Source organism: Diospyros lotus, chromosome 13 (genome assembly GCF_014633365.1).
Source record: "Diospyros lotus cultivar Yz01 chromosome 13, ASM1463336v1, whole genome shotgun sequence".
In the NCBI taxonomy this organism is placed as follows: Eukaryota; Viridiplantae; Streptophyta; class Magnoliopsida; order Ericales; family Ebenaceae; genus Diospyros; species Diospyros lotus.
Genome location: NC_068350.1, coordinates 32,700,822 through 32,722,918, shown reverse-complemented (window position 1 = coordinate 32,722,918; position 22,097 = coordinate 32,700,822). Strand labels below are relative to the sequence as shown.

General features: G+C 39.9%; 1 protein-coding gene across 1 annotated transcript; it reads left to right on the top strand.

Annotated features, from left to right (window-relative positions):
* Positions 1 to 6,210: 6,210 nt before the first annotated feature.
* Positions 6,211 to 20,523, top strand: LOC127789117 (60S ribosomal protein L7-1-like). The gene is made up of 6 exons (XM_052317905.1): positions 6,211 to 6,396; positions 6,783 to 6,973; positions 17,282 to 17,379; positions 17,469 to 17,606; positions 19,903 to 20,005; positions 20,099 to 20,523. Exons 2-6 carry the CDS (start codon positions 6,794 to 6,796, stop codon positions 20,312 to 20,314), a joined length of 735 nt encoding a protein of 244 aa, XP_052173865.1. The 5' UTR covers positions 6,211 to 6,396; positions 6,783 to 6,793; the 3' UTR covers positions 20,315 to 20,523.
* The last annotated feature ends 1,574 nt before the right edge of the window (positions 20,524 to 22,097 follow it).

The window sequence follows — 22,097 nt, the reverse complement described above, 5'->3', positions numbered from 1 at the left end:
ATATCTTATAAAATCATCCTTGAATGAGACAATGATCACCAATACTATGAGAATGGATAGTTGCATGTTATGACGGAAATTAGAATACATATTTCATGCATTGGCATATGCGTGCAAGTTATATAATGGCGGTGTGCAGTGGATTTCCAAGGCGGTGTGTCTGTGCATTCACACTATGGTGGTTAGTCCGTTATCATTATGGTAGTTAGTCCGTTGACACTACGACGGTCAATCCATTGACACTATGGCGGTCAGTCTGCTAACACTAGAGCGGTGAGTTCGTTGACACTATGGCAATGAGTCCGCTGACACTATGGTGGTGAGTCCGCTGGCAGTATATTCGCATATCACCATGGGGGTGAGTCCATTGACATTTCCACTCATGGTAGAGAACCCTTGACATTATCATATCCATATTATTTGCACTATTGTTCCATCTTGGTGAGATGATCTTGCAAATGATGTGTTTGTGCTATTCTTACTCATGTGACCTTATACTTTCTATTGGCCGCTATGATTACCTTTTTATTTAATTGTGGTTATTGTGTTATGGCCCCACTTTGTTATGATCCATACTTGTTTCATAAACTTGTCAAGTCTTGTGGCTCATATTGTTTCTTACGCCATTCCAAGTAAAGATAAATGAAAAGCTAAGGAAAGTAACGGGTATGGCCACTGGTGAGTCTTGTATTAGTTGTGTACAGATGTCTTCCCAACCTGTAGATCCTTGGGGGTTGTTTGAGGGCAGGGAGTCGAGTTCTATTTTGTACTTTCCTTTAGCCCTTTAATATTTTGTAGTGTATGGGCAGTTAAGCCCGAACAGAACACTGTACTGACTCGAAGATGTATATATGTATAAGTGAAGTTTTATGATTTCTATATTGTTTATGCGGTTGGCTCTTATTGGATTATGTTTATGTACCTAATCTTTGACGACTCTCTCACGGATCTCCTTTACTAGTGAGAGCTCCAGGAAGCGGGTCGTTACAGTACTCTCAGAAGATGAATGCACCTATGGGGCTATAGATGTGAGTGAAGAGGTTAAGGTTTTTAAAAATTCCTTTATGTCTTCCTCCCCATTGCCTTCATCATCTTGGTCTTCACTCAGTGAAGTCGATGCAAGCAAGGGGCCATGATAGGATGACCCGAGCACATTCTCAGAAAAGACGCCCCATCTTGTAGCCAATATGTTATCAGGGGTTAACAAGTCTTGTAGGTGACAAGGCCCCTAATAGATTAAAGCTTTGATGGGTTGCCTATACATAGCCCGGGTGTCTTTGGGTTTAGGGAGCGCCTCCACTTGAATCTCCAACTTGTTGTCCCAACACCAATAGAGCAAGGCATTCCAACTCGGTAGAGGCTCGACCACAAACCATTGGGACTCAAAATTGTCAACCTTGTTGGGAAAATCATGAAATAGATTGTTAGAGTCTCATAATCCTTTGCAACTTAAAGAAAACAGGCCATTGGTCAACCCTCCTTAACCTATAAAAGCAACTAAATAGTAGGACTGAAGGGAATACACCCTTCTAATGGCATAAAATTGTGAAGCTAACTAGTTGGGCCCAACCATTGAGATGAAGCTAGACCGGGACAATGTGTTAGGACCATAACCATTACATGGTAAAATCAAGAAGTAGGAAATGAAGCCTAAAGAAAAAAAAAAAAAAAAAAAAAAGGCTTCATGTATCCCAATGCTATCCCTAACAACATTGGCAATGCAGGTCTCCTCCCACACTTGGAAGTCTAACTATGAAGGTAGGAGGAAATCAAAAAAAATAGTGAATTCTTCCTATGTTTGCCACCTCCAACCGGGAGCTCCTTCCAAGAAGAATTTGAACTTGAAGAGAAAGAGTCTCGAGCCTACCATTCTTGGTTCTAATCATAAGGAGTACCTTAGGCAGCTTGCAAGTGATTAAGCATGAAACGCCGAGAAAGGTCACCTAAGGACTAGTTAAAGCCAAGAAAGAGTCACCCAAAAACTAAATAGAATCCGAAAGATGGTCACCACAAAGACTAGCTAGACTGAGAAAGTGTCACCAAGGGACTATGTACCGTATTGAGTGTCTTCGGGTGCCTACTAAACCAAGATAATGTATCCAAGTGCTTGTTAGAACGAAAAAGGACCACCGAGAGACTATGCAACGGGTGACTAAAATCGCTTAAGAACTCGCACAAAGGTTAATAACTGTTCAAACACCCCCGGGTCCCTTTTTATAGTAGGACCCCAAGAGCTGAATAATTGATGAATCTATGTTGTACAACATCGAGGGAGGTGAAGAGTTGGAAGATATGAGTTGTGTGATCTAAAAACTCAAAAATTAATTAAAACAAAAATTACCAAGAAGATAGTCTCTCAAGAATTTAAGAAAGTAACAATACCGTCTTTCAAGAGAAGGCATCAAGAGGGTCATAGGGTTGTCTCTTGAAAACAACATAATGAGATGGACATATACTTTTCCTTCTATGATGCCCCAAAGAAAGAATAGGGACCAATTGTTATGTCCAAGGATGAGCCCAAGCCTAAATGAGGCCCACAAGCCCATTGAGTGATCGAGAGACTTGACCATAAGAGTGGCCAAAAGACCTAAATGATACACTAAAGTGAAAGAATTACGAGATACTTGCAAAATACTCCCAAGAGACTTGTTAGAGGCTCGCGAGAGACTTGTGTGACCCCTCAATCCCACATCCGGAGTGCCATTGTAACCCATGGTTACAACCATGGCCCCTGGCCGAATTTAAAGGTCAGTTATGCCCTTATAGGTTTGGGCGCCTTAGGTGGGATCCAGGTTTCACCACATTTGCTCGTCGAGAACTCAAGTTTCAAAAGAAAAATAGGTAGCAAAGGGCACTCAAAACCCAGTCAAGCAACATGCTTGGAATCTTAGAGTTGTTTTAGAGGCATGATGAGATCATAGGAGCAAAACTTATATAAACTCATTATTTTCCAGCAAATAGACAAAATCCCAGTCTTATGCTTAGAACTCGTTCACCTCACATAAAACAGACTTATTACACACCAAAATACAACTGTATAACTCATCTCCCAAATGACAAAATAAACAATTATACAGAACCTCAACCACTAGTAGCTATGCTGCTCAGAACAAGATACCATCACGGCTTTTTATCAGCATCCAACAACGATGCATCCACCGCCACCGCCTTTCCCTTGCAAGGTCTTGGGCTATTTATAAGGTTAGTTATCGGGGGGGGTGATTCCTAAGATTCAATAAAAGCAATACGTAAAACAACAAATCATAACTCATGACAATCACAGAAAAATATAGAATGAATCATGCATGCAGGCCTGCCTATCTTACCCATCTCGGACTCTTGGTGGCCTCATATGATTTTTTCTGAACCTTAACATGAGCTTTGTTTCGTCTTCAAAATCCACAGTTTTATGCCTAGGCACTCCCCTACCATCATATGTAAGTTATGATTATGCAATTTGCACAAAGAACATATTAACCCTTACCAAATTAATCCTTGATAGCCTCTTTAATAAAATGTCTCCAGAGCGTCATAGTCACTAATATCACAGCTCAAAATTCCACTAAAACCAATTTCCTTACCCCCCCCCTAAAGTCCATCATTCAGCCCACTTAATCTTCCCTTGAAATTGCTTTGTGTGTTAGGTGATGCTGGCAACGAGCAATGGCTGAGTAGCCCTAGCAGTCGACAAGTGGCACCGCAAGGTAGCAACATGGCCCCCAAAACGACGTCATTTCAACCCCATCGCTGGTATTAATTCTAGTATTTTCCTCCCCAAAGCTTGAACCTGCACCACTTGTGTCCCAAGCCCTTCCTCACGCATGCGTGACCACCAGGCTGAAGGCTCTATCATTTATTTATATGTAACTATTAATTTTATACTAATCCTAGCTCCCAGTTTTTGAAATTACACTTAAACCCTAGAAATTTCAAAACTTCCAATCACTTTCTTATTCAAAATTCATTGAATTTTATTTTCCTCCAATAATTCCTCAAATCCACAAATCATCAATAAATAATCATAAATAAATCATTTCAAATGTGGAAATTAATTCTTATTAGTTTTCTAATATATTGGGATGTTACAACTTGCAAGAGACCGAAGTAAGAGACTTGGTTGAGGGACCGATATGGTCAAGAGACCAATATGGCTAAGAGACTGAGAAGATCTATTGAACTCATACCAAGAGACCATAGTGACTCCTTTTGGAAGCCTTTTTTGACATCACCAAGGAGCCCTTTTGGGAGGACCTCATTAGTCACTTGCAAGGTTGTTAAAATCGGGATTTTAAGTGGGATCGACAAAGGGTCCATAAAATCATATCGTAAAATCGAATCGTAAAATCGTAAGATTTTAGAGATAATTAAAAATACCCTTTAATTCTTGTAAATATATGTTTATAATAACATAATTTTGTAGAAAATGAATTAATATCATTTAATAACCTAATTATTCCTTATTATAATTCAAAAGATGATATTTCCAAAATATAGCTCAAAAACTAGCAGGTTGGTATAGGCAATTTAGAGGTAAAATATAGCTTAAAATTCTTTAGAGGATGCTTCCAACGTCTTCCATTAGATTTAGATTGCAATTTTTTCTTGATTTAACATTGATTAAATCAAGTAATATCCCGATTTGGAGTTGGGTGGTCCATTAATTAATTACTTGTTTGTCTTGATTTACTTATGCAATCAATGTTAAATCAAGTAAAAATTATAATTTAAATCAAGTAAATTGGAATTTATGCAATTAATGTTAGATGCTATGTGACATTGGAACTTATGCAATCAATGTTAAATCAAGTTCCAATTTAGAGGCAAAATATAACAATTCATTGCATAAGTTCCAATGTCAGATGCTATGTAACATTGAGACGTTGGAAGCATCCTCTAAATTACAACTTAAATCAATGGAGGTCTTTGAATCGTAAAATCGTTTGGGGATCTCTGAAGCGTAAAATCGTAAAATCGTACATGTAAAATCGAGATTTTATAGGATTTTATCCCAAATTGGATTTTACATTGGATTTGAATCGTTTGGGGGTCTTTGAATCGTAAAATCGTAAAATCGTACGCATAAAATCGGGATTTTAACAACAATGGTCACTTGACAATAAAAAGATCTATACTTGGGAGACTCTCATAAGCCACCCAAATCCAAAACCTCTCTTCAAACAATGTAAGAGACTCTTTCGAAAAACTATAGACCTTGAGAGATTTGATCTTTAAAGATATGTGAGACCATGAAAAATGAGTCAAATTTACATTCAATGTGCCTCCTTACAAATTTGGAAGAACATCTTATATGCCTGTTGAATAATGCGGTCTTTCTAGTATCCATCTCTCTGTAATATATGAATACTTTCTTCCAATCGAGGTACACTACGAACTTTACACTAATTGCAACTCTACTTTTTATGCATTCTACTCTCAAATCAAGTACTGACTTAAGTATCAAAGGACCCATGCGAGAGGTCACCCTATCCCTAATCAATTTCTTTCTTGCAAATCAAGGGTAGACTCTAATCGAGACACTCTCTTGTTACAAATAAATTTATTGTTATATTTAGACAATAACATAAGCATTTATTAGAGTTTTAACTTTTAACACAACTTAAATTCACAATATGAAACTAACAAAGTGGTTTAATTTGATTTTTTTAGAAAAATAAAATTAACAAATTAAATCTATTTGTGTTACTTGTGTTTCTTTAATAAAAATTTTTGTAAGCCCATGGAATATAATTTTATTTTGCATATATGTTATTCTTTTTACTTAATTTTGCCTTTCTCATATAGTTGGGTTTACTTTTTGTAATTAAGTTTTTCAAACTTTATGAATAATGAATCTATGTTTCATTTCAAATGAAATGTGTTGTTAGTTTTTTAAGTGTTAATTCTTAGGGTTTGTTAAAAAAATGAAAATTGAACGTATCATTTAGTTTTTATTGTAAATTGCTACCAATTTATAAATAAAAACACAAAACATCACTTAATTTTGGGTAAATTGTCAAATTAGTTCTTTATCAGGCTTATAAAACAAAAATTTTAAAAATTAAGAGACGAATACACAGCAATATATATACACACATATTATTGTTATTATTATATATATATATGGCGGGAAGGATTTCACAGAACCGTGGACATTTTCCGGGTCAACCCGACCCGGAACCGATCCTCCGTGTTGAGATATAAAATGGCAGGGAGGGCGGGGGTGCCGCTGAAGGAAACCCTAGCAGTCGCCTTCGCCTGCGTGTCCTCTTCTTCTCCGGCCAGCAGCCGCTGTCCGTTGGCACGCCCTCTCTTCCTTTCGTCTGGCAGTCCCTTCTCTCTTCACCGGCCAACTGACTGCCATCCCAGACTCCGGCGACCGGAGTTCTCCGATTTAAGGTAAGCACTTAAAAGTTTTTTAGAAAAAAATAATTTTCAGAACTAGTGAGATCCAACCGTTGGAACGCGTTGGTTTTTGGGTACGTGGGTCACAAGACCAAGGCGATTCCGATGGTCGTTCCAATCGTCGGAATCTGCCATGGACGGTGGGCGGCGACTGGCGACAGAACGGCCATCTTTTTTCGCGATATGGGACACGCGTGTCCTTTTTTATTCTTTATTTTTTGAATTTTTTTTATTAAATTGCCGCGTCGGACACTGCATTCGGCTCCTTGCTGGCGTGTCCGTGCTTCCTTGGATATCCTCCTGATTGGTTGTTTGTGGTACTGAAATCAATTGCGATTTTATTTAGATGCGCACTGTTAACTTGGTTCTTGTTTTTCTAGAGTTGTGGAACATGGCGGAGGAACCGAAGCCCCTCAATTATATACCCGAGGTGATATTGAAGAAAAGGAGAAACAATGAAGAGTGGGCAATTAGAAGGAAGCAACAGTTGGAGCAGAGGGTTAGGAAAAGCAAAAGGGATAATTTTGTCATTAAGAAGCCTGAGCAATTCATCAGAGAGTACCGAGATAGGGTAACTACTTTGATGTTTCCCCCTGTAGTTGCTTAAGATATGTGGATTGTGATGTTTTTTTCAGATAGCTTGCGCATTTACTTACTGATTGCTTCGCAGTTATATGAACTTCTATAGTTGGTGCTGATGCCATTTGTTTCCTAATGCACTTAATGCATAACATGGTTCTATGTTGGATAAGTTCATTTCATTATTCTACTAATAGCATGAAGGTTTAGATATATAATTTGTTTTATGACTAAATTAAGAGTAGCAAGGTATGTAAAGTGGATTATGAAGTTTGACCTTTCATTTTAATTGGAAACTACGACTCTGTTTTCTTTGTTTTCAGAATTGCAAATTCTGAAAATTTTGAGGCAGATTTATTTTTCATTTACTCTTATTTTTGTACAACAACAACAACAACATATCCAGCCTTTATCCCACTATGTGAGGTCGGCTACATGAATTCTAGACTTCCATGTATTTCTGTCTTTTGTCATATCTTCATTGATTTACTCTTATTTTTGTATAATAAAGAATTTTAAAATCTAGGAAATTATTCTTTTTATAATTTTCTAAATGAGAGTGGTTAGAGATCAATTTTTTTTTTTTTTAAATAATTACCAAAGTCGGCCTTTACCAAAATGTGATAATGAATGTAGCAGGTTGATCCTATTGCTGAATATTGGAGTTGACCTTGTCAAACGCTTGCATGTTAAACTTGTCAACAGTGCATGGGTTTTCTGTATTGGGCTGCCCTTCTCTTTTCTTGTTCTTTTCTTCTTTTTGAACTTCCATACCACATATAAATGGATATTGCCCAGATGTTGGAGAAATATTTCTAACCTTAAAGGAAGGGCAATATAACTCCTTGGGTGATTTTCTCCTTCAAGATGGTTACCTTTTTCATGTCAATAGGCTTTGTATCCCACAAACATTAGTAAGAGATTTCTTAGTGTGAGAGACTTATGCAGGAGGTCTTCAAGACACAATGGGCATAACAAGAGTATTGAAGAGTGTTAGATCTAGGGATCTGACCGGAAGTTCTTCTAGAATTTTAGGGAAGGAAGTGGTGGGAAGAAGAAAATGAGAGCGAGAGGGAGAGAGAACGAGAGAGAGAGAGAATTGAGATTGAATTGGAAGGAAAGGACTTGTGGATTAATCTTCACATATCCCCATCCTCATGAGCAGCTTCTTATTTATAGGAGTTGGTTACACTAGAGACTTCTTCTAACTAACTCTCTAGAATCTCTAAGTGGCCATGTGCCAAGTGGATTATTACAGTTATAATAGCCTTTAATACCTGGATATACCCTTCTAATTACATACCAGCCCTTGGGCTGTGACACTCCCCACCCCTTAAAATATTTATTGTCCCCAAGAAATTAGAGGAAGCTGGCCATCCGGGGGTAACGTTGAAGGAGCTCTGGAAGGTATTCCTAGGTGGTGTTATCTGGATGTAGGTGCGTCCATTGGACTAAGACTTGAGTAATGGGCAGGGAATCTCTGTAAATGACCCGCTGATCTATCACTGCCTTAGGCTTGACTTCCATTACCGTATCATCATGTAGCTCCGATAAATCCTTGCTAGCATCAGTCGCAGTTCCTATTACCTTCTTGAGAAGAGACACATGAAAGATTGGATGTAAGCCCACACCGTTAGGTAATTGCAACTTATAGGCAACAATTCCGATCTTAACCAATATTTTGAAGGGACCATAGTACTTGGGGCTAATTTTAGAGATAGATTCCTTTTGAAATAAGCGTTGTTGGAACCTTTTTACCTTCAAAAATACTTCGTCACCCACCTCAAAGGTCCGATCAGTGCGGTGTTTGTCGGCTTGTTGTTTCATCTTTTGCTAGGCCATGCTGATTTCCCTCTTTATCACATGAAGAGCATCCTGTCGTGCTTGTAGGTAATGGTCAGCTGATATTTTTGCTGGAGTTTTGTGCATGATAGCAGGAATTATAGGAGGAGGGTAGCTGAATAAAGCCTCAAATGGGGTTCTTTTGTGGGCTGTATGGAAGTTGGTGTTATACCACTATTGAGCCAATGATAACCAATGGCTCCAACTTCTGGGTTTTGTAAAACAGAGGCACCTGAGGTAAGTCTCCAAACACTGGTTGACGCGTTCAGTTTGCCCATTGATCTCCGGATGGTAAGCTGATGACATTTGCAGCCCTATTCCGAGCCCTTGACACAATGTTTTCCAAAATTGGCTTGTAAATATTTTATCACGATCTGAAACCATAGCTTTTGGTACCCCATGAACTTTAAAGACGCCATCCATCAACTTTCTGGCTACTTCAGTGGCTGCGAAAGGGTGAGCAAGGAGGAGGAAGTGACTGAACATAGTTAGTCGATCTACGACCACCAGGATGGTGTCAAATCCTTCCGATTTAGGTAGGGCCTCAATGAAATCCATCGAGATCTGTTCCCAAGTTTGGGAGGGTATCTCTAATGGTTGTAAAAGGTCGGGATATGGAACTTGCTCATGCTTGCACCTTTGGCAGATAGGGCATTGCAGCACATACTGAGTGGTGTCCTTCTTTAGACTTGGCCAATAGAATAACTGTCTTTCCCGGCGATATGTAACATGTAACTCGGAATGCCCCTCTATGGGAGAGTCATGTAGTGCTTGCAAGATTCTGCCTCTCAACTGCTCATCGTTTCCTATGACCACTCGGCCTTGGTATTTTAGCAAGCTGCCCTGGAAGGAGTATCCCGTGTCTCCTTGAGGTTGTATTGTCAGCCCGGTTATTTTGTCCTTAATCCAAGTCGTGTTCTCATAGCTGTTAGTTATCTCCTGCACCCAATCTGGTACCAAAGTTGAAATGGCTTGGCAACTCACCAGTTCCTCCTTCCTGGATAACGCATCTGCCACCAAGTTTTCCTTTCCCCTTCTGTATTGGATGAGATAGTCATATCCCATTAATTTAGTAATCCCTTTACGTTGCAGTTGGTTGTTCGCCCTTTGCTGAGACAAGAATTTCAAGCTTTCATGGTCTATTCTTATGATAAACCGCTTGCCTTCTAGATAGTACCGCCACTTATCCATTGCCATCAGTACAACCAATAATTCTTTATCGTATATGCTGAGGCCTAAATGTCTGGGTGCAAGGGCTTGGCTCAAGTTCGATATTGGTCTGCCCTCTTGACTTAGGACAGCGCCTACTCCCACATCGCAGGCATCCGTCTCCAACACAAATTCCTTTGAGAAATCGGGAAGGGCCAGTACTGGAGCTTGAGTCATGGCTACCTTTAATGCTTCAAAAGCTTTAGCTGCCTCATGGCCCCAATGAAAATTATTCTTTTTAAGTAGAACTATCAAGGGTTTGCTCAATACCCCGCAGCCCCTGATGAATCGCCGATAATAGCCAGTGAACCCTAGGAATTCCCTCAATTCCTTCAGTGATTTTGGTTTAGGCCAGTTCTCCATAATTGCCACCTTCTGGGGGTTCGTACTGACCCCCTGACCAATAATTATATGGCCTAGATATTCCATTCTTGGCTCTGCAAAGGTGCATTTAGACTTTTTCACAAAGAGTTGATGGTTTTTGAGGATTTCAAATGCCTTTCTTAGGTGGTTGACATGCTGGTGTAGGCTGGGGCTATAGATCAATATGTCATCTAAGAAAACCAGTACAAATTTTCGAAGGTAGGGAGCAAAAATGTGGTTCATGGGAGCTTGGAAGGTGGCCGGGGCGTTAGTAAGACCAAAAGGCATTACCAAGAACTCATAGTGTCCTTGGTGTGTCCTAAAGGCTGTTTTATAGTAGTCATTTGGGTCCATTCTGATTTGGTGGTAACCCGACCATTCTGATTTGGTGGTAACCCGAGGTGAGATCTAGCTTTGAAAAGATGGCTGCTCCTGTTAGTTCATCTAAGAGGTCCTCAATGATAGGAATGGGGAATTTGTTCTTGATGGTGAGTGTGTTTAGCTGTTGGTAATCGACACAAAACCTCTATGATCTGTCTTTTTTCTTTACTAACAGGACTGGAGAAGCAAATGGACTTTGGCTGGGTTGAATGAGGGATTTGTTCAGCATGTCTTTAATAAGTTTCTCAATTTCTGCCTTTTGAACAGGTGAGTAACGGTAGGCTCTTAGGTTAACTGGTTCAACATTGGGTTTGAGGTGGATGGAGTGGTCAAGGAATCAATGTGGGGGTAAGCTAGTAGGAACGACAAACAAATCCTCAAACTCCATCAACAATGTGTGAATAGGGTTCTAGAGAATGTACCTGGTTGTGACTGAGATCAGCTGAGTGGACTATAGGTTGGCCTCTTGTTCTTAGCATGACCTCTCCGCGGTAGTTGCCCTTCTCCAGGGCGTATAAGGAATGCAACTGTCCTACTGATGTTCCCCTTTGATCCAGCAGCTTCTGTAATCTTTTGCCTGATACTGCTTTGCACTCCCCTGTCTCCTGACATCCTTTTAAGGTGATTTTTTGACCCTCCTTATCAAAGGTTACCTCTAGGGTGTTGAAATCAAATACCAAAGGGCTTACCGTCCTCATCCAATCTACCCCCAACACAATGTGGCATCCCCCAAGCCTGAGAATTCTCAAATCCACTACAAATTCATGACCCCCCATCTTCCATTTGAATTCCTTGCACTTGTAGTGACTTACCATTTTGCTTCCATTTGCAATCATCACCGACAAAGGGGTAGTTGCCTGCATTTCACATTGGAGGGTGGAGGCTATTTCCTCATTAAGGAAACTGTGGGTGCTACCGCTATCAATGAGTACCACCAGGCTCCTCTTTCCTACTGTTCCCCTTACCTTCAATACTCTGCCCGATGCATGACCTTGTAATGCATGCATTGATATTTCCCCTCCTTCGTCTTCTTCCTCCCCTCCGTCCTGTTCCTTCTCGTCTCCGTGGTGGCCCTCCATAGTAAGTAACATACGTTTGCATTGGTGTCCTGGGCCGAACTTCTCTCCACAACGAAAACATAATCTCAGTTGCCGCTTCTGATCTAGAGTGAGATCCTTAGTTTGGTTTGGCGCTGGCTAAGTCTTCCTGCCATCTCGGTCTTTTGCCATGGTGGATTGCTACCCTTATTGGAAGTCCCATATAAATTCTCCTCCCTACTCCCTTTAGGGAATAACCGATGCCTCTTGACAAAGGCGTCCAATGCCATCTCATGCAAGTATGCTTGTTCAGTGGCTTGTCCCACTGAAATAGGATAGAGCATCTTAATCGTGGGGCGGATTTGTTCGTCCAACTCGCTGATGAAGCTGGATACGAAATAAGCTTCATCCAAAGAGAGGTGAGCTAAGGATAACAACGATTTCAGCTCCTCAAATTTCACTAAGTATTCCTCCATCGATCCCTTCTGCTTAAGTTTATTGAATTCCTCTATGACGTTAGTTCTTATCTTCTCCCCAAACCGATTGCATATGTCGTTCACAAACCTAGGCCAACTCAGCTCTTCTCTGCCCCTGCTCCAATTCTGGAACCAGGCATCGGCCACATCATCCAAGTAAGCCGCAACCATATTCACCTATCCCTCTTCGCCACCCGGTATTGGTAGAAGAATCTGGGTCGATCCCGCTCGAATATGGGAATGTCCATCCTCGGCCCTTGAGGATTGGAATAGTTGATTCCCCTTCCTCGGTTCGTTGTATCGTCCTCTGTTTCTCCTCGATCCCTTACCTCCACTATTTCATTCGACCCTTGCCTAGCTCGCGATGTAGTCAGAATTGGCACTGAAGAGGCCCTCGGGGGAAAATTAGTCGGCAGACTGGCTTGGGGTTGCCGAGCAAAAATGCCCAAAGCAGCACTTACTTGCTGGCTTAGCTGTTGGCTTAATCCTGCGAATTCTTCCCTGATTCCATTAATGGCTCGATCGAAGTTGGCCGCGTATCTCGCGAATTCCGATCTAATTTCGCCCGCTACCCGGTCCAAATTGGCCGTGTATTCTGAACGACTTCTATTAATCTCTTCCTGGGTATTCCGTATGCCTAATTCCAGAATTTCCAGGTGATCCTCTACTTGTGCCTGGTTCTGGCGCAACTCGGCTTCCATGGCATTCACTCACGCCTTCGCCTGCTTTGCTCGCGTTCCGTCGACCATTCTACTCTCCGTTAGGTCGTTGGCTCTGATACCAAATGTCAGATCTAGGGATCTGATCGGAAGTTCTTCTAGAATTTTAGGGAAGGAAGTGGCGGGAAGAAGAAAATGAGAGCGAGAGGGAGAGAGAATGAGAGAGATAGAGAATTGAGATTGAATTGGAGGGAAAGGACTTGTGGATTAATCTTCACATATCCCCATCCTCATGAGCAGCTTCTTATTTATAGGAGTTGGTTACTCTAGAGACTTCTTCTAACTAACTCTCTAGAATCTCCAAGTGGCCATGTGCCAACTAGGCTGCCATGTGCCAAGTGGATTATTATAGTTATAACAGCCTTTAATACCTGGCGATACCCTTCTAATTACATACTAGCCCTTGGGCTGTGACAAAGAGGTAGAATGCTAATTTTACTAGTCAAGTCTAAAAAGAGATGCAGCCAAGATGGTTAGTCTGTTGCACTTTGAATATTGTAAAAAAGATAATAAAAAAAATAGTGGCTTGTACAGTCCCTTACCTATCCCTAGTTGTCCATGGCAATATGTTGGTGTGGATTTTGTCTTGGGGCTTTCGGCTTTCCCACATCACTAAGAAAACGTGTCTCAGTTTCTTGATTGTGGAATGCTTTTCCAAAATGGTCCATTGCATCTCATGTAGCAAGACTTCTAATGCCTCTAAGATTATCAAGATATATTTTAGTGAGATTGTCAAATTATATGGCCTTTCAAAGAGGCAAAGACCATGGTTTTAGATCAAGATGCTCACTTCGTTCGTAATTTTTGGAAAACCCTATGGCATTTGGTAGGCACTAAGTTGAAAATTTTCACTGTGTATCATCCTCAAATGGATGGACAAACTGAGGTTGGCAACTATAGTCTAGGAAATTTGTTGAGATGCTTAGTTTGAGACGGCCAAAGGAATTGGTACTTGGTTCTCCCCATTGCACCAATTGCCAATAATAGCTCCGATACCAAAATTTGATGCAGGATGTTTAGAAATTTGCAAGAGATTGAAGAAGAAGAGAAGAAATTGGGGAAGAGGAAGAATAATGTAGGTGAACAGAGACAACTCAAAAGAGAGAGAGAAGAAAGATTTTAGGAAGGGGATATTAAACAATTCTTTATGCAAATTCGTCAAAACGAATTTCTCGTTACATCCTAAGCTTATTTATAGGTGAAGTTCAATTGAAAAAAAATACTCTAATTACGCTTATACAAATAAATAAATAAATACAACCTAAAATCTAAAAAAATTGAATTTTAATACATCAAAGGACTAAATATCCTTTCAATGTGTCGTGACCCAAGGGCATACTAGTAATTAGATAATAAATGAATTTCCTTTTAGTTGTATTGATGAATTTCCTTTTGGTTGTATAGTAGTTGTAGTGGTTTGTACTTAAAGGACAACTAACTACCTTTAACTGTACTGATTTGAATATTTGGCAGCCCTATTGGTGCCAATCCTGAGCTATTGGATCAGTATACAAGACTGATCCAATCAAATTCAAGACATACAAGAATATTATTAAATAAAATCTGATTTCAATTCCTCTCAATTTCCCTTTCTTTCTCTCGGTTCTCCCTAATCTCTCACTATTTTTGTTCTTCCCCAATTCCTCTCCCCCCCCTTTCTTCTATCTCCCCCAGTTCCTTCCAATTATCTCTTAAACCCTAGATATATGACAATTGATATCAGAGCAGTTAATCCTCGGTTGTGATTCCAATCAATTCTAGGTTGTGAACTTTGGCAATTCTTATTCGGAACGTGAAGGTGAGGCAAACTAGCAGATTTTCGACTTTTGATTCTGCTGCGATCACATTTAGAGCAGTTCCTTAGCCTTTGGTTTCTTCTGCTTGTGCAATTCTGACTATTCCGGGTGATATATCGTCGATTTTTTATTGCAACCTCCAGTAGCAGATTCGGAACGAGCGAGCATCTCTTGGATTGAATTTTGAAGGAGATAAGGAGGATTGGCTCTAAGCTAAGAGTGTTGGTAATTTTGTTCAGAATTGAAGACGAACAAGCCAAGCTGTTCCAACTGTAATTCCAGCAATCTCAACAGTAGGTTAGGACCGGCAAAGTTCAATGACTTGGTAGTTGGTGCAGAACCGATTGAGCAGTGATTTTAGGAGATTCCATCAAATTCAAGAGTTCCGACAATTTCAATTGGCCTCGGGGTTTGATAGATGAGTGCAATCATCGATTTTGATCGAATCCCGGAGGTAACAACGATCGATTGAAACTGAGAGAAAACAAATGGATCGGAATTAAAGGCTAATTTCGACTGTAACTCCAGGCATTATCGCAGTTAAACAAGGAAGGCAAAGCCATTTCAGGAGACATTTTAGAGAATTGACCTTGTAACCCTAGGCGATTGTTGTAAATGACCTTGTAACCCTAGGCAATTGTTGTTTGATCTTTTGGAGAACTAACTAGAGCAAGGTCCTCGACCGGCGATCTCATCAGCAACCTTTTCACAATGGTTGACGACACTAGGATGAAGTAAATGGAGTCGCAATTACAGCAAGTGATGGCTATGGTGGCAGACATACAAGTCCGGATGGGAATTTTGGAGGCATCAATGGAATCGGTGGTGGAAAGGAGGATAGGAGCAATGGAACGATGGCGCTAGGAGAGTCGCAATCAGCATAACTTGCTGCGCAATCAAATACACGAATAGATGCAACATGATGATGTTCACAGGCCAAAATCCGATAAGGCTCTCTCTCGAATTCCCTCCTAAAGAGAGGTCAAAGCCAATCCTTCCTGGGCATGGAATGACCCACTGATTCGAGGGATTGTCTGAATTTGATGTGGATCCACCATTGGTAGGAGAAAATACTTTTGAAATGAGGTAGGGAGCTCCGACTATCCCTAATTAGCCTGGTTTCCCCATTCCGAAACTAGAGATTCCATTGTTTGATGGCTAAAACCCAAGATGGTGGGTGAGGCGTTGTGAGCTATTTAGCATGTATAATGTGCCCGAACAACAAAAGGTCAGTCTAGCCATTGCTTACTTTAATGATATTGGAGATGCCTGGTTTTAGGGGTGGAGTTGGGGTTATCAATGGGCAGAATTCGTGAGGACTTGTGCGAGCATTTTGGAAATTGGAATATGATGGACATGGAAGAATTCAACAAACTGAGGCGATAAGGGAAGGTACAGTCATATCAGCTTAAGTTCGAGGAGCTTACATCGCTTATGTTGATCCTTAATCCCCACCTGACGAAAGGGTACTTCGTCTCAAGCTTCATCAGCAGCTTGAGCGAAGAATTGAGACCTACCGTTGAGATGCTTCAGCCACAGTCCGTCAAACATGTTGCAGAAAGTGCGCAATTATAGGAAATGACTGTTGAAGCCCATATGAAGAAACACCAGCCCCTAATCGAAATTCATTCTGCAAATAGTTCGCAGCTGGAAGGAAATCCAAATCATAAGGTTTATACTAATTCTAATTTAGCCAAGTCTCTTTTGATGGAACAAAGGAGATAAGCGGGGTTGTGCTAAAGGTGTGGAGAACAAGCTAGCTCAGGTCACAGGTGTAGGAAACAGTTACTATATATGGAAGGACTGGAGGATGGAAAAGAAGGAGAAGAAGAGCAAGTCGGGATTGGGTGAAGAAATGAGATCAATTCCAGTCAATTCTTGGGGACTAGAACTCTCTCTAAGAGAGGTGGGGGGGGGGGGGGGGGGGGCAGAAACTTATTATGACCCAAGGACATGGTAGTAATTGGATAATAGATGAATTTCCTTTTAGTTGTATAGTAGTTGTAGTGGTTTGTACCTAAGGACAACTGCCTTCAACTGTACTGATTTGAATATTTGGCAGCCCTATTGGCGCCAATCCTAAGCTGCGATCAGTATATAAGTCTGGTCCAATCTAAGTAAAGACATACAAGAATATTATTGAATGAAATCTGATTTCAATTCCTCTCAATTTCCCTCTCTTTCTCTCGGTTCTCCCTAATCGCTCTCACTGTTTCTGTTCTTCTTGAATTCCCTCCCATTTTTTCTGATCTATCTCCCCCAATTCCTTCCAATTATCTCTTAAACCCTAGGTTGAACCCTAGGTACATGTCACAACGGTGCTGTATTGTTTCCTGGTTTGTATGTCAACTTAAGAAACATCTGTTCTCTTAAACTGCAATTGATTTGATATTCATAAGGCCAACACTGTGTTCATTTCATGTATAACTGCTGTATAAAATATCCAGTTCAATTCATAGTTGACATGTTGGACGCAGGAATTGGACCTAATCCAGATGAAACACAGAGCTAAGCGGAAGAAACATGCACTTTTGACACCAGAGTCCAAGTTGCTTTTCATACTCCGCATTGGAGGGTAAGTTAACAATGTAATCAGTACCTTGATTTTGGTTTTGTTGTTGATATTTCTATTTCCATGTCTGATTTCCACCAATTTTTTTCCAGAAAAACTGACATGCACATGAAAACTAGAAAGATTTTATACTCTCTCGGACTCAGGAAAATCTTCAGTGGTGTTTTTGTCAAGGCAAATGAAAGGATGATGGGGATTCTACAAAGTGTGGAGCCTTACGTTACATATGGGTAATACAAACAATTTCTTATTGCTATTATTTACTACAAATTTCTTCTTGATGCTTATGTGAGGAAATGGATTGCACTCACCTTTAACCCAAACTGGTCATGCTAACCCTACCCCAAACAACAAACCTGATCTGGGTGGTCAATTGGTTCCTCACTTCTCACCTCAATTGAACTTGAAACAATGAAACCTGATTGTCATCCTACGTGAGCTTAACATGTTAAAATGACTGTCTTTTTTTAAAGAATGAACTCTAAACTAATTTAAAGAATAAAAACTAAAAGTTGGTCAAATATTGGATTTTGTTATCTCAAAATTCTCCTGTGTTTCCTCTTTAGCTGACATTTGTCTAGGATATCTTGAGGTTGCTTCTTTGCTGCCTACTTTCTATATAACAGTTGAATGTGAGCCTTTGCAGGTTTAAGCAGACTGTTTTTATCTATTGTGCTTTGAACTCATCACAGCTTGACTTATCATGCAACAGGAGATCCTCCTTCCAATATGGTGGGGAAACAGTTAGATATGTTTCTTTCTCTCATCAATTCTAATTGCTAGGGAGACTGAACCATAGTTACCTAATACGCCCCCCCCCCCCCCCCCCCCCCCCGATGGGTCTCCATTACTGGAACGCGGTGCGTTTGTGTCTTGGAACGCTTGGGAACGCGTCCCAGTTCTCCAGTAATGGAGACCCATCAGGTCCTTGCTGCCATCTTCTTCCTCTCTCTCTGTGTCGATATTGTCTTCTTCCTTTCTCTCTGCAACAACCCTTCCTTTCTCTCTACAACAGCTCATGGTTTTTGTCAAGAAGGGGAAGCAACGACGAGGATCAAACTATATAAGTTCTGATGAGAGGTTGCAACAAGTTTCCCACTATTCGAGCTTCTCATCTCCAAATAGAGGTGACTACGAAATATGGATGTAGATGGACAACAAATCCTTCAAGCTTCTTCAACGATGGAGTACTTCGAGTTGCAAAAGATGAAGATAAGGTTTCCTTCTTCCACTGTGAGGCTTCAAGTTGTAGTAGCTGGTGGAGAGCAGCTAGTGGGTCTGCTCTACAGAGAGGCACAGCTACCTCTCGTGAGTTGTGCTTCACTTTTTGATTTTTTGGCTAAAGTTTTTAGGAAAAGTCTTGGGAGCCCGAGAAGGTTATTGAGAGCCTTACAGAAAGGGGGCAAAAAGATAAAATTGCCCCCTCAAACTTTGCAAATTTGCAAAGCATTGCCCCTGCCCCTGCTCTGCTCGCTCCCCTCCCATGGCCGCGCCTCTGTTGCCTTCTCTCTGCGGCGCCTCGTCGACTCACGGCCGTCGCCTCGCCTCCATCGCCGCCTCGTGTTGCCTCGCCGACTGTCACTACATCTTCCAGTGACGGTCGGCAAGGTGAGAGGCAGCGATGGAGGCGAGGCAACAGCCATGAGGCGCCGCGGAGAGGAGAAGGCAGCGAAGGCGTGGCCATGGGAGAAGAGCGAGCAGGGGCAGTGCTTTGCAAAGTTTGAGAGCGCAATTTTGTCTTTTTGCCCCCTTTCTATAAGGCGCTCGATAAGTGCGTCTGGCTCGGCTCTGTAGTAAGACTCAAGTTTTTATTGGGACTTCACATCCCATAATACTTTCTAGAAATACACATGGGAATTGCACATTAAAATAACATCAAATATAAAGTTTATAAATTAAATACAAAAGAATAAAATTTATTCTGTAAAATAATATCAAATATAAAATATTGTTTGATGTCTTCATGAATCTTATTGATCTTGTTTGATGTCTTCATTGTTTTCAATCCTAAACTCCTAAGTCCCTAACTTCTAATCCCAATTTGCATGTAAGTTTCATCATTTCTCTATTTTAATCATTTGTATTAGTTCCTATTTCCTAATTTATATGGTCAAAAAATCTAAAATATTTTTTAAAAAATTTATATATTCATCGACGTTCCACTTTAGCGTACCATGACCCCAAGTGGCGAACCGATGAAACCTACCCCTACATATCGCGTCCTAGGAAAAGTGGCATACCACGTCCGCGTTCCATGTACCAAGCATTCCACGAACTAGGTAACTATGGACTAAACTCTTAGAAGTGAATAATAATTATAATTAGGCAAATTTAACAAACTGAAAGGAATTTCATTGTTGGAAGAACTAATAGAGAGAGTTTTATCATGTCATGGTGTTGCATTAACGCGTGTAATATTTCTATACCCAATGCAGAGAACATCAGCTAATGATAACCAATCCTTGTTGGCTTTGGCTTTGGGTTGAATGATAAATGTTTTAATGGGATTATGTTTTGTGTTTGAAGATACCCAAATCTCAAGAACGTGAGGGATCTGATTTACAAGAAAGGTTTAGCAAAAGTTAACAGGCAGATTGTTCCCCTGACCGACAATAACATCATTGAACAGGTAATCAAAGACCTTGCTAGATTGTTGCACGGTCTGTTGTCTTGTCATTAGCAAGTTTCTAATACTACATTTTACTTTTGGCCTTATTTTCAGACTCTGGGGAAGTATGGCATTCTATGCATGGAAGACATTGTAAATGAGATTGCTACAGTAGGTCCACATTTTAAAGAGGTCACTCGCTTCCTGTGTCCCTTTAAACTCAACAAGCCTGATAAAGCATTGCATGGAAAGAAGAAGCCATACAAAGATGGGGGAGATGCTGGGAATCGTGAAGACCAAATCAACGAACTAATCAGTAAGATGAATTAGCAGTAACATAAGGTGTTGCGTGATATCTTATTAGTTTTGTGTACTTGAGATTGAACCTCAGGCGATGCCCTATGTTGTGCGTCTCAATTTTGGTGTAAGCATATAACCTTACATTGACTTGTACTAAAATTTCGATCTTTCGGGAGGAAGGAAAGGAAGCAGCAGCTATTTATTAGAATGACGACGGGGGTAATTGATTTTTTATTTTATTTTTTTCCTCTTGTGGGTGTTGAATGTTGGGAAGCCCTGTTTGTTCATGTTTGACTTGAAGAACCAGGTTAGTGTTGAGATGGAATGACGGATCATGTAAGCTGGGTGCCATGGCACTGTGTAGTTGTTAGGTTCATCTCTGAAAGTGAAAGGTCTTTCCTTCAATGTTGCTCTTCTTGTTACCCCTAATATAATAATAATAATATTTTCCTATGATTCTTTCTTTGCCAAAAAAGTGATTTTGGATCATTTGATTATTGAATAATGTCATTGAAGAACACATCCTCTGCAGCATCGTTACAGAAAGCTAAAAGTGGAAATGGATTTAAGGTGAGCTTTAGGTAGATTATAGCTTTTTAGTTTTAACTTGTTATCTTATATAGATAATTTAACTATTATGGTGGTTTATTTATCAAACTCACACACAATTAAGTTCGATGACTTGGGGGCAGGTGGGCAATAGGTTTCGCCAATTGCAAGCCACAAGGATGCACATGGTCCTAGACTAGATCGACTATTTTAATTTAATTTTTTTTAATTTCTTAGTCTACCCTAGTCTAGACTCGTATTTGAATAGAGAATAATGACATGAGAAAATCAAATTGATAGTCATAATTGCACTTTTTAATCACATTTTTTGAGTCATTTGTAATATGAAAACCTTATCTTGCCCAAATTAAAAGGAAGTACCTTAGCAATAAAATATGTATAATTTAATTAGAGCTTTGATTTGGGTCTAATTTTAGGGGTTAGAGATTTTATCTGGGATAGACTTCACCCTGTTAATAAAATACAAATACTGTTAGATGATGTTTATATAATGTTAAAGGGCTAATATGGCCCCACGTCTAAAAATATGAGGGCTTATTTAGCCTTTTGAAAGTAGGAACTAATTTTACCCTAAACCAAAGTATAAGGACTAATTTGGCATTTTACCTTTTAATATTTGCGTTTGTACTCAAATGTTAAAATATAATTATATTATTAATATAATAAATGAATAATAATTGATAATTATATTATTTTACGTATGACTTTATAAAATAGTTATATTACTAATCTGTTGTAATATATTCTATTGAATATGAGAACAAATCATTTGGTATATGAAAACTACCAATTTATTATTCCAAAAATTGGCCGAATTGCATGATTTTTTTGGGTGAGCTCTTCGGTACGATTTGAGAAAATCACAAACTGTGCGGTTTGCGGTTTGAAAATTTCGTGGTTCGATTCAAAATTGAATCACCGAGTAATATTTTAATAATTAAAAAATAAATGATAAAATATAAAAAAAGTGTGCCAGTGTATATATTGTTTCATTTGATATAAATCTCGTCCATTAAATTTTTGAATTTAGTTCTTAGAGTATCTTGTTTTAACAGAAAGTAATAAATTCATTTGATTTTTGGGGTACTCCAGAAGGTGATTGGTGCATTCTGCTGAGTGCATGCCGAACTGTAGAAACCAAACTGTGTCGAACCACGCCAAACTACAAAAACTAAGCATTCAACAAATCGCGAAAACCACACCAAATCACACCGCAAAATGCGGTGTGGTTTCCCCTCACCAA

What these genes read in the sequence shown, in the direction of transcription:
- LOC127789117 (XM_052317905.1), top strand. Translation starts at nt 6,794, where the DNA reads ATGGCGGAGGAACCGAAGCCCCTCAATTATATACCCGAGGTGATATTG. An exon ending in TCAGAGAGTACCGAGATAGG is followed by an intron (nt 6,974 to 17,281) that starts GTAACTACTTTG and finishes TGTTGGACGCAG; the next exon opens with GAATTGGACCTAATCCAGAT. An exon ending in TTCATACTCCGCATTGGAGG is followed by an intron (nt 17,380 to 17,468) that starts GTAAGTTAACAA and finishes ATTTTTTTCCAG; the next exon opens with AAAAACTGACATGCACATGA.